General features: G+C 39.9%; 1 protein-coding gene across 1 annotated transcript in view; it reads right to left on the bottom strand.

Moving 5' to 3' along the window:
• The window catches only part of DEPDC4 (DEP domain containing 4), a 44,096-nt gene that overhangs the window by 14,805 nt on the left and 16,042 nt on the right, over positions 1 to 13,249 (bottom strand). Inside the window, exons 4-8 of the mRNA XM_049884151.1 lie at positions 9,586 to 9,772; positions 6,341 to 6,567; positions 5,397 to 5,539; positions 5,181 to 5,306; positions 946 to 1,024 (exon numbers count right to left, since the gene is read on the bottom strand). Coding sequence (XP_049740108.1) covers positions 946 to 1,024; positions 5,181 to 5,306; positions 5,397 to 5,539; positions 6,341 to 6,567; positions 9,586 to 9,772 — 762 coding nt within the window. The remainder of the gene's footprint in view (positions 1 to 945; positions 1,025 to 5,180; positions 5,307 to 5,396; positions 5,540 to 6,340; positions 6,568 to 9,585; positions 9,773 to 13,249) is intronic.

Here is a 13,249-nt window from a genome sequence, read left to right on the forward strand (position 1 = left end):
TTGAAGCTCAGTAAAAGTTAAAAAAAAAAAAAAAAAAGTGGTACAGGCCGCACCGCGGGGAAACTCCCTTTACATTGGATCAGGATCAGGGCTGTGACCTGGGTAAAGGTGGTGTTACAATCCCATCCTACTTCTTTTTAACATGAAATTATAATCACAAAATGGAGGATGACAGAATCCTGGGAATCATGGCCTAACCAAGTTGATACATACATTTTTTGGAGGGGCATAATTCAATCAATGATAGAAAGTTAACATTTATTGAGCATTTAGTATGTGACTCGTATATGTACTGCACTCAATTTAGTTGTACTCACAACTACTCTTGAGACAGATGGCATTATTCACATTTTGTAGATGAAGAAGCTGAGACACAAAGAAGTTAAGTGACTTGCCCAGGCAATGTGGCCCCAGCACCCACACTGTCTCCCAGATGACAATCTAGGAAATTTACATTAGAAATTATTTTACTGTTTAAAAAACTAAATTAAAGAAGTAGATACATTGTAACAAGACACTGAATGAAAAATATTATGGAGTCTATTCAGTTGGGGGTTAAGCTCCTTCCCTATAAAATTTGGCCATCTCTCTAGAAAAAAAGGGGGGATGGGGATAGAGAATGAAAAACAAGAGAAAGAAAAAAACCTGAAGACAACAAGAAAGGCAACAGAGTGCACAGGAGCAAGGAAGCAGGCGGGTAGGTAATAAGGAGATGGAGAACCGAGAATTGGGAGCAGCAATGAAATAATGTTTCCACCTTCGCAGCAGAAAGGTAATCAAACAAAGGGGTTCTAAAAAGAACCAGAGAAGAAACTTCCTCTAGAGATATTAAAACATAACCTTTATGTAACCACATTTTACAATGTTACATATTTATTACATACTCACCTTTGGATCCTTTCCCAACTCACCTGACTAAAGAAGAAACAAGTCTGAATTTTATACCTGATATAGCATCTGGATCTTCTCCATGTACAAGCTTCTTAAGTTTCTTACTAACCAGGTCCAATAAAGTAACAGGTGTCTACATAAAAACAAGCATTTTCAAGTATTTAGTATAATTTTTTTTTCTATTCAGGAATCTAACAGAAAATTCTCAGTATTTTTGACCAACAAGAAGGGGAAGGGGATTTCAGATAGAGACGGGTAGGGCTCAGCAGTAGAAAAAGGCTTCTGAATTATAAAGGGTCTGAGTATTTGAAATTTTTTTTTTTAGAATCCCTTAAAATCCTATTTTCTACTTTCACGTATCTACACCACCGGAAACTGGTTTAACCGATCGTTAATGAAATGTTCTTCTATAATAATAAAAATTATTTGTACTTCCATAATATCACTGGTCTAATTAAACTTACATTGTAATTACCTGGTCCATCTGTAAATACCCACTGTCACCCAGGCAGTTCTAACTCATAGCGACCCTATAGGACACAGTAGAACTGCTCCATAGGGTTTCCAAGGCTGTAACCTTTACAGAAGCAGACTGCCACATCTTTCTCCTGTGGAGCGTCTGGTTGTTTCGAACTGCTGACCTTTACCTTTCAGTTAGCAGCCGAGCACTTAACCACTGCACCACCAGGGCTCCTTCCATATGTAAATAGCTCTAAAATACCTTCAAACATTATTTTCTTAAATAGGTAAATACTCCTTTTCCAGTTTTGTCTATACCAAAGGTAATCCCAGATTACAACATCTGGGGAAATAATCTCTCAGCTAATATTATGACAGAGGGTACTCCCTAGCCCAACCAATCCTGAAGACTGTGTCCAGACAGCTCTTCACCCTGGCTGGCAGGCTCCTTTCCACTCTCTTCTACTTGCCTTTCCACATTCCAACCATAAAGCTGTCCCCATTAATTCATTCTGTCATTCAGTAAAAATTTAGTGAGTGATTGCTAAATGGCAGGCACCGTTTTTAGGTGATGAATAAACAGATTGAATTGCCAAACTCTTGGAATTTACATTCTTATAGGAGAGAAAGATAATAATAATAAAAAAAATCAGCACACACATAATTTCAGGTAGTGACAAGCACCATTAAGAAAAACAGAGCACGGTAAGGGGTAGAGTGAAGAAGGTGGGTAACTATTTTAGATAGTTACAGAAGGCTTCTTTCTTTCCGAGAAGGTGACATTCGAGCAGAGGTCTCAAGAGACATGAAGGAATGAGCCATGGGAAGATTTGGGAGAAAAATGTTCTAGACAGATAGTAGCCAGCCCAGTAGCAGGAACAAGCTTGGCATGTTCACAGCCCTTATCATAAAAACCCCCATCTTGGCTTCCCTAAAACACATCTTATCCCCTTATCTCAAGGGACAATTTTTCAGAGCCCTCACCTGCTAACCTGAATCCCACAACCCCACTCCATCAGCCCATGCCAACTTCCTTTTCTTCCTTGGTTGTCTGAGTGACTACTGCTTCTGACATGAGTGAGAGATAAAGAAATGGAAAAAAAAAAAAAAAAATCCTAACTTCTGGGCCATATGTAGGGAAGAGGCAATTTCATTTATCCAGAGAGAGGGTGAGAAAGAAGAAAGTAGACAGGCTGAGTAGTAAGGAAGACCAGAGAGGAAATATTTTTTCTAAATTCTTAGTTGGAATTTGGGACCCATTTTAGCAGGTAAATACATGTAAGCATTTTCTTCAGTCATTGCAGAATTAAACATTTATGTAACCTGGGTCCTAATCTCCATTTATTATATTTTAGATGAAAAACCAGGTGCAGAGTACCTAGCAACTGACTTAAAAATAGGCTTTTAGGGTGTGCTTCAGTCAAAACTCATAAATGGGGGACTGCCTCTGTTGTATATACTTAGTAGCCCCCCCCCGCCTTTTTTTCTTTAATAATGGAAAAGAAACTCAGTTAAGGTTGACAGACTGGTACAAAATTTGAACCAGTATGTTTCTTTATGACATGAGAAAAAATTTGGAGCAAAAAAAAAAAAGGAAGATAGGAACAATTCTTTACAGGCTGTTGGAGAAGTTCAGACCACTAAAAGTATTTATACCGCTATCTGGTACTAAAATATAGTAATATAGTAGTGAGGCTGAAAAACCATCGTTTTCTAAGATGTTTCAAAATACTTCAAGAATCTGACCACGTCTTACTAACTCTACTACCACCTCTCTGTTCCAAGTCACCATTATCTCTTGCCTGGATTATTCCAACAGCTTCCTAAAAAGTATCCCTATTTCCACCCTTCTCTCCCCACCCCCCCACAATCTAATCTCAACACAAAAGCCAGAGTTATCATTTGGAATGTCAGTCAAATCATGTCACTGTTTTGCTCACACTCTCCAACGATTCCCCATTTTATTCAAAGGAGAAGCAAAGTCCTTCCAATGTCCTGAGAGGCCCTGACTGTGATTTGCACTCGTACCCTCACATCTCCGACAGCATCTCACACTGCAGTGTTCACTCTCCTCACTGCTTCCCTGCTGTTCTCAACACCCAGTTCTGCACCATTCCAGGGCCCCTGCCCTAGAGAGCCATTTTCTCTTTTTTCCTCTCTGTGCATCTGCTTTTTCAGTGTAACTGCCCCTGTTATCTACCTGGACTTTGCCAGGCCGCTAAGGAGAAAGGAAAAAGATCTTTATTTTTCACACTCCTTTCTCAGACTTCTAGGGACAGACCTATTACCAAGGTCACAAAAAATAAAATCCAAATCCACTGCTGTTGAGCAGATTCCGACTCATAGCGACCCTATAGGACAGAGTAGAACTGCCCTATGTGGTAGCAGGAGTGGACTTTATTTTATTGTGCTTGAGGTGAAAGTTTACAGCTCAAGTTAATTTCTGAAAATTTATACACTAGTTGCAGTCCCTATAATGTGACAGCACACTCCCCCTCTCCACTCTGGGTTTCCCGTGTCCCTCCAACCAGCTCCTGTCTCTTCTGCCTTCTCATCCTGCCTCCAGACAGGGGCCGCTGTTTTGGTCTCAAGTATCTGCTTGAACGAAGAAGCACGCTGTTTATGGGTATTATTTTATGTTTTAAAGTCCAGTCTAATCTTTGTCTGAAGAGTGGGTTTTGGGAATGGCTTTAGTTCTGGGTTAACAGAGCGTCTGCGGGCCATGTCTTCGAGGGTTCCTCCAATCTCAGTCAGACCATGAAGTTTGATCTTTTTACATGAATTTGAATTCTGCTCCACACTTTCCTCCTGCTGCATCAGGGACTCTGTTGTGTTCCCTGTCAGGGCTGTTACTGATGGTAGTAGAGCCATCTTCTCTGCCCAAAACCACGACCTCCAACCCACAGCCATTCCTTTAACTCTCTCGCCCTTCCAGTCTTTCCTCAGATCCCGCTTTATCGGTGAGCTCCAGCTTCACCATCCTATTTAATACTGCAAGATTCCTCTTATTCCCACCCTTACCAAAACAAACAAACAAACCCACTGCTCTCGAGTCAATTCCGACTCACAGCGACCCTATAAAACAGAGTACAACTGGCCCACAGGGTTTCCAAGGAGCAGCTGGTGGATTCAAATTGCCAACTTTTTGGTTAGTAGCTAAGCTCTTCATCACTGTGCCACCAGGGCACCGGGACTTCCTTACTCTGCTTGGGCTCTTCTTTTTTCTATTGTATTCATCACCTTCCACCAAACTAAAGGAGTCTTCGGGTGGTGCAAACCATTCAGCACTTGGCTACTAACTGAAAGGTTAGAGATCTGAGTTCACCTAGAGGTGCCTCAGAAGAAAGGCCTGGTGATCTACTTCCAAAAAAGTCAGCTGTTGGAAACTCTACGGAGCACAGTTCTATTCTGACACACGTAGGGCCGCCATGAGTTAGAACTGACTCAACGGCAACTGGTTACCAAACTATATGATTTACTGAGTTATTATGTGTATTTTTTATTGTCTGTCTTCCCCCACTTGGATGTAAGCTCTTCAAGAGTCTGGACCTCTATGGTTTGTTCACTGATGTATTCCAAGCACCCAGAACAGTGCCCAGGACATAGTAATGGTCAATAATTGGGCTGAAGAAATTAATGAGTATATTTGCAAATACTGAAATTGTTTCAGGTTGACTTCTTTCTCTCAAGTGGATATGGGGAGGTAGTATTCCTTTAAACCTTGCGCATTATAGGTACTCAGCAAATTATTTATTAAGTGAATGATTCGCCTTTTTGCTTGACACAAACAGCTCAGTAATAAATGTGACTAGGCAAAATGCCACAGATACCTTGAAAAGCTGGGAGTGGTGCTCCAGCAGAAACCAGGCTAGTTGTTCTGTCTGTACTTTTAATAATGATTTGGTTTGCAAAACTGCTTTGGTAAGAGTTTTCAGGACCACTGTTTTGTTGTCATACTGTAAGCAGAAAGATTAACATTAGCTTGAATGGTTTTTAAAGGAAAAAATAGCCTAGAATTGTACAAATGTTAATGTGAATTTTCTTGCCTGTTTTTGTAGCTTATAGGCATTAGGCTCTGATGCAAGAGCCATAAAAGTAAGTAGCCGGCGTAATTCTTCTCTAATGTTGGGCAACAACAATCTTAGATATAGTTGCGTTGCTTCCAGAGCTTCTGTTCTTTTCCCATTTTCTGTTATATGGGTTACAAAGAAGACAAAACGTGGGGCAAAATGGACAGTATCATGCTTAAAAAAAAAAAGAAAAAACAAACCTGTTGCCTTTGAGTCGATCCCAACTTACAACGACCCTACAGGACAGGCTAGAACCATCCCGTACGGTTTAAAAGGAGCGGCTGGTGGATTTGAACTGCTGACCTTTTTGGTTAGCAGCTGAGCTCTTAACCACTGTGCCACCAGGGATCCATATTTAGTAATCCATTAATATGCTATGATAAGGTATTTGGTTTGGGGACTATTTCCTACAATTAAAATCTTTTACTATGAAATATTTCAAACACACAGAAAATTACTGTAGGGAATAATATGTAGAACACCTGTATAATTACACCCAACATTATCAAATATTTAGTTTTTAATGTGGAATTATGTGCCACTTACATAGTTAAAAAACAGTGGCATGATGTTATGTCACTCCATTTTTATTTTGCTAAATGATCATTGAGTTAATACATCAGAAACGACTATTTCCAGGTTCCTCAGTTCTCTAATACTTGTACATCAAGGTAATTTTCTTAGCATGTCCCTGTGATGTACTGTACCTTAGATCTACTGTCCTGTACTACATTATTTAGTTTGATAATATAATTTAAATGACATTAACATTAGCGAAGTGAAAAAAAATTAAAGTATCGACATCATAGAAAACACTAAAATGTGATACTCATAAAATGTGAAAAACTCTCTACTTCCAATTCATATGCTTCAAAATGTCTTATTATGCAGAAAATCAAAGTTTAAACATCCTTTCTTACCTAGAAGTTCAATAATTCCTGAGTAAACATCAAAATACTCATCAGTTAACAGGCAATCTCTGTCTTGATTGTAATATTTTACTATGATGTCAAAGAGTATCTTCTTCTGAATATTTAATTTTGTCTCTTCATTTGTGTTCTGCAGCATCTGCTCACTAACCATAACTATTAACTGGTCAGGAAAATACTCCAAGCATTCAATTGCTGCATTAAGCCAATTATCAATCCTGGAATGAAAATATAAAACAAAATAAATCAGTGGTTGACATTTCCATTGAACTACATAAAGCCATATGTTTGATAAAACATAATGAAATGTAGCTTATTTTAACCAAATCTAAACAAGAAACTATTTTTTGAGAGAATAAGTTGAATAAATTTTGCTGGATGCATGGAGTGAATGAGAGGCAAGGGCTCTTTTCCTCAGCGAATCCTATCATACCTATATATAACTTTTTATTATCTATTTTTAATTTTTATTGTGCTTTAAGTGAAAGTTTACAAATCAAGTCAGTCTCTCATACAAAAATTTGTAAACACCTTGCTATATACTCCTAGCTCCTCTCCCCCTAATGAGACAGCACACTCCTTCATTCCACTCTCTATTTTCATGTCCATTTGGCCAGCTTCTGACCTGCTCTGCCCTCTCATCTCCCCTCCAGGCAGGAGCTGCCCACATGGTCTCATGTGTCTACCTGATCCAAGAAGCTTACTCCTCACCAGTATCACTTTCTATCCTATAGTCCAGTCCAATCCCTGTCTGAAGTGTTGGCTTTGTGAATGGTTCCTGTCTTGGGCTAACAGAAGGTCTGGGGACCATGACCTCTGGGGACCATGACCTCTGGGGTCCTTCCAGTCTCAGTCAGACCATTAAGTCTGGTCTTTTTAAGAGAATTTGAGGTCTGCATCCCACTGCTCTCCTGCTCCCTCAGGGGTTCTCTGTTGTGTTCCCTCTCAGGGCAGTCATCGGTTGTAGCCAGGCAACATCTAGTTCTTCTGGTCTCAGGCTGATGTTATCTCTGGTTTATGTGGCCCTTTCTGTCTCTTGGGCTCATAATAACCTTGTATCTTTGGTGTTCTTCATTCTCCTTTGATCCAGGTGGGTTGAGACCAATTGATGCATCTTAGACAGCTGCTTGCTCGTGTTTAAGACCCCAGACGCCTCTCTCCAAAGTGGGAAGCAGAATGTTTTCTTAATAGATTTTATTAAGCCAATTGACTTAGATATCCCCTGACACCATGGTCCCCAAACCCCCACCCCTGCTACGCTGCCCTTTGAAATGTTTATTCAGGAAACTTCTTTGCTTTTGGTTTAGTCCAGTTGTGCTGACCTCTCCTGTAGTGTGTGTTGTCTTACCCTTCACCTAAAATAGTTCCTGTCTACTATCTAATTAGTGAATACCCCTCTCCCTTCCTCCCTCCCCACTCTCACAAACATCAAGGAATATTTTCTTCTGTGTTTAAACTATTTCTCTAGTTCTTATAATAGTGGTCTCATACAATATTTGTCCTTTTGCAATTGACTAATTTCAGTCAGCATAATGCCTTCTATTATTTATTTTTAATTTGTTAGATTTTGCTCAGAGTAGTACTGTTCTATTCCCTTAGGGGTTCTCCTCCCTCATCCTGCTCCAATTATTAGATTCATGTGATTCTATTATTATTTGAGAATGAGATACCAAATATTTCCCTGACGAAGATGCACTGTTTACCCCAGCATACACTGCTTCCCCTTTTTAATCCCCATCCCAACAGGATATTAGGATCCTGTCACTTCTCCCTCCCGCCAGTAACTCCTTTGGAAGGCCTTTAATTCCCCCTTCTCCACATCTGTCCTAGGTCTTCCAGAGATGGGTATAATTTCCCTTAATAGTATGTCCTTTCTGTTTCAAGTTCTTATTTAGCGCTGTTATTATACGTATCATCAGAAGTCTTGCCACATCAACTTGGAATTAATTTGTGCATGTGTGTTTACAGAAAAACCATAAGTGAGAGAGCAAAGAACAAAGTTCATTGCTCACCACTGTTTCCTCTCCTCATCTTTGTCTATCTTGAAGTTCTAGTTCCTATATAGTCTGATTAAAGTCTTTGTTCAGATATTTTCTTTGGATGGGGTTCCTGAGTAAGATACTCTTAAGATTATTCTTAATAATCCTCAAATACCTTGTTTTTCTTTTTTGATCCTGACAAATGGTATACCTTGCATAACAATAGGATCCTCAGGTTGAAGTTCTATTTTCCCAGTAGAAGTACGTGTGATTAGCCTATCTTCTCGATGATCCTAGTATTGCAGATGAAGATACCAAAAACAGTCTGAATGCTTGTCTTTTGTAGATAACTTGTTCTTTTTTTTCTGCCTGGAAGCTTGCAAAGGCAGGCTGACTGGCAGTTTCCTGCAGAGGCACCTGAGGAAATTCAGTCTCCTTCCTGGCCTCCCTATACTCTCTGTGACTCAAAGACAAGGAAGACTCAGCCCTTTGTTCGGGTCTTTCTTCACTTATTGTGAACTAGGGAAACCTGCTATGTGCAAACAGGGCTGCAGTAGACTGTCCAAGTGGGTCCACAGGTCTCTGATCACCAAGCACTCCCCAGGATCTGAAGCTTTCTGGTCCTCACCCTTGGACCCTGGTGCTCTTTTTCTTGTTCAGCCCATGTAGGAAAAAGTACCACATCAGCTCTCTCTGTTGGATTCCCAATAAAACCCAAAGTTTTATACTTGTAGTTCCCAGCAGCTAGTTTGTTCAGGATCAATACATATCTCGAAGTTGGTAGTAAAACGGAACATAGCCTCATTCAGGTTATAGAGTTCCCGGAACCTTTTCTCCACAAATGCCTATTTTATCTCATTAAACTGTAATTTTCTGATTATATGTATGTCTCCTCTACTAGACTGTAGATTCCTTCAGGACTAGAACAATTCAGGACAGGGATGAATAAATCGGTAAAAATTGTGATGATTATAGTATTCGAGAATCATAAAATGGAAATGATAGAACCTGGGAACATAGAGGGCTGGTGCAGGGAGAGGACTATGGACAAATAAATGAATTCACATTAATGAAACCACTATGATTTTCAGTGATCATCACTAAGGTCATAAGCAATGACTTTCTTTGTTAGATCAAATGAAAATATATTACATGAATATATTTTCACACCTTAAAATAAAAAAAAAATACCAAGGGAAAAATATGTGAAAGAGCTTTTCAGTTACAGATTATTTGACAATAAAAATGGTCACTTACTCAGGTAGACGGAAGTTTAGAATAACCTCTCTGTCTAGGCAAGTGTTTGAAATAACGAGATATTCCTCTTTAAGTAAATGAAGATTTTGTGCTTTAACTGGAGGCTCCAAAATATTTTCCAAGAATGGAAGGTCAATCAGTTGAAGAATACGTAACCATGTTTGTTGTTTCCAAATATCCTCCACAGCTTAGAAAGAAAAATAACGTTAACTATCAAGACTGAGAAATAACATACACATTTAACTGATATTACAAAATTCCTAAATAAAAGCTACTTTGATATTAAAATAATGGATTATTTTGAGGAAAAGGAACCAAGATGGCAGTATAGTCTGATACACCATGCTGTCCCTCTGCAGCAAAGACCCAAGAAACCAAGGGAAACAGATGCAGATGGCAATTTGGGAACCCTAAGCATCAAAAGGAAGGATAAAGAATTGGGTCAAACACTCACTGGAAGAAGAAACTGAACGAAGGCGATGAATGAGGAGTGATACAGAACACAGGTGCCCTACCAGCCACCCTGGCACAGTGTGGCCATTCTGAGACAAAACCAGCAGCAACCCCAGGTGAGCAGCGCAGAAAGGCAACTTCACAGAATTCCTAACAAAAGACAGAGTAACTATGTAGACATACCCAGAGTGAAGCAAGGTAAATGGAACATGACCTGGACCTGAGGACAGAAAGTACAGGAAGGAGGGTGAGAGCTCAAGGAATCCTAGCATCCACAGATTTAGGGAGGGAGCCAGGATCCAGAGACAGCTCTACTTACGATTCTCAGGACATTAGGGTAGGTGGTACACATGAAGTAACAGATCCACAGGGTGTCAGTGGGAGGTTCTCCATGTGACTGGACTTAGGGCAGCCCCACCCCCACCCCCACACTTGGTTGGGGCCAGGCCCTGATTGCTGGCTGCAGCCAATGGGAAGTGCTCAGGCACTCACATCTGGTGACCAGAGGAGCACTCTCCCCTCCCTCCATCTCCTGATCATTATCAGCATGAACCCCATACCCTTGCCACCTCACCCATCTGGGGACCATAACATGAGCCCCTCCCTTTCCCATTCACACAGCTCTACCCTTCACCCCCCACCCACCTGACAAGTGGTAGTAAGCACATTTCTGCATTCCTGCTTGCCACCACACATCCCTACCTGCCAAACTGGCATGTGGCAAAGAGCATGCTCTCATGCTCCCCTCTTGCCCGCCACCCCTACTGTCTTAGTTATCTAGTGCTGCTATAACAGAAATACCACAAGCAGATGGCTTTGACAAAGAGAAATTTATTCTCTCACAGTCTAGGAGGCTAGAAGTCCAAATTCAGGATACCAGCTCCAGGGGACGGCTTTCTGTCAGCTCTGGTGGAAGGTCCCTATCACCAATCTTCCCTGGTCAAGGAGCTTCTCAGTGCAGGGACCCTATGTCCAAAGGACACGCTATTCTCCTGGCTCTTGTTTCTTGGTGATATAAGGTCCCCCGTCTCTCTGCTCATTTCTCCCTTTTATATCTCAAAAGAGATTGGCTTAAGACACAATCTAAGTCCTGTCTCATTAACGCAACTGCTGCTAATCCCACCTCATTAACGTTACAGAGGTAGGATTTACAACACACAGGAAAATCATATCAGATGACAAAATGGTGGACAGTCACAAAATATTAGGACTCATGGACTAGCCATGTTGACACACATTTTTGAGGGATGTAGTTCAATCCATAAGACCCACTACACCTGCTGCCCTGCCGATTCAGCAGGGCCGTTGTCCGCACCCTCACCAGTGAAATGATGACAAGAGTCAGCCAATACCTGCCCAGTCTTCCCTCAGCTGCCCCACATGACCAGTGAACAGAGACTCCCACTCACACTGCCAGATGCTGGTCCACCCACCCAGAGATAGGTGGTGAGCCTTTCTATACCACCAGACTAGCAACCAGTGTAGCACACCCACCTTGCCTGCCCTAATATATCAAAACAAAACAAAACAAAAAACCAAGATGAAGTAAACAAACATACAATCAATAAATAAAATAACACCTTAACACCTCAGAGACAGCAGACAATATCAAATCATATAAAGAAGGACAAGATGGTTCAAGCAAATGATCAAAATAAAGGGGCAGAAAACCTTCCTGAAGAAGAAATAGTAATGGAACTACCTGATAAGGAATTTAAAAGATTTATATATAGGATCCTCAAAGAGATCAAGGAAAACACAGAAAAAAACAAGGAAAACACATACAACACTCAAGAAGAATTCAGGAAAACAGTACAAGAACAAAATGACAAAATAAATAGACAGTAAGAAACCATACAAAACAGCAACTATAAATCCACAAGATTAATGATAAAATATCAGAAATCAATAATTCCATGGATGAACATAGAAGTAGAATTGAATCAATGGAAGAAAGAATCAGTGAAATAGACGACAGACCCCTTGATACTAATTTGTTTGAGAAACAATCAGAATAAAGAATGGAGAAAAATGAAGAAAGCCTAGGAGTTACATGGGACACCATCAAGAGGGATAATTTACACATGACTGGAACTCCAGAACAGAAGGAGACAAAAAAAAAAAAAGCACAGAGAGAATTTTTGAAGATTTTCATCCCAAATATCATGAAAGTCGAGAAGGTTACCATTCACGAAGCTCAATGCACCCCATACATGATAGACTCCAAAACAGTCACCAAGACATATCATAATCAAACTCAGAACCAAAGACAAAGAAAGAATTTTGGCACCAGCTCGGGAAAAATGTAACATCACCTACAAAGGGACACCAATAAAACCAAACTCTGATTTCTCAGCAGAAACCATGCAGCCAAGAAGGCAATGGGATGACATATGTAAAAACCTGAAAGAAAAGAACTGCCAACCAAGAATCATATATCCAGCAAAATTGTCTCTCAAGTACAATGGCAAAACTAGGACATTCTCAGATAAACACAAATTAAGGGAATTTGTAAAAACCTGACTAACCTTAAAAGAAGTATTAAAGGGAGTCCTTAGGGAAGAGAATCAATGACATCAGACAACAGCCTGAGATTAAGACACACAACAACATCACTCAGATACCAACACAGATAAAGAAATCTCAAAAGTAAAATAAATCTACAAAACTGAAAACAGGGAACCAGAGATGTTAATTTGTAAATGACAACAACTTCAAAACAAAAAAGGGGGAATAAATTGTGTAGGTAGAGAACTTCCATATGGAGAGGAAGTCAAGGTGATATCAAGAAATAACAGACTGTTTCAAACTTAGGAAGATAAAGGTGAATTTCAGAGTACCCAAAAGAAAATTAATAAACCTACTCAACAAAATAAAAAAGAAGAAAATCATAAACACGAAATCAACAACGAAGGAAATGAAAAGAAAATCCATAAACGAAAAGAACTGAGCAAGGAAGAAACTGTCAATACAATATCACAAAAAAAAGTATAACAAAATGACAGCAGTAAATTCATACCTATCGATATTGACACTGAATGTAAGTGGATTAAATACATCTGTCAAGAGACAGTGGCAGAATGGATAGGAAATCATCATCCATCAATATGTTGTCTAAAAGATACACACCTTAGATACAAATAGGCTAAAAATCAAAGGATGGAAAAATTATATCAAGCTGTCATGGATTGAATTGTGTTCTCCAAAAATA

The sequence above is a fragment of the Elephas maximus genome, chromosome 4, assembly GCF_024166365.1.
Source record: "Elephas maximus indicus isolate mEleMax1 chromosome 4, mEleMax1 primary haplotype, whole genome shotgun sequence".
In the NCBI taxonomy this organism is placed as follows: domain Eukaryota; kingdom Metazoa; phylum Chordata; class Mammalia; order Proboscidea; family Elephantidae; genus Elephas; species Elephas maximus.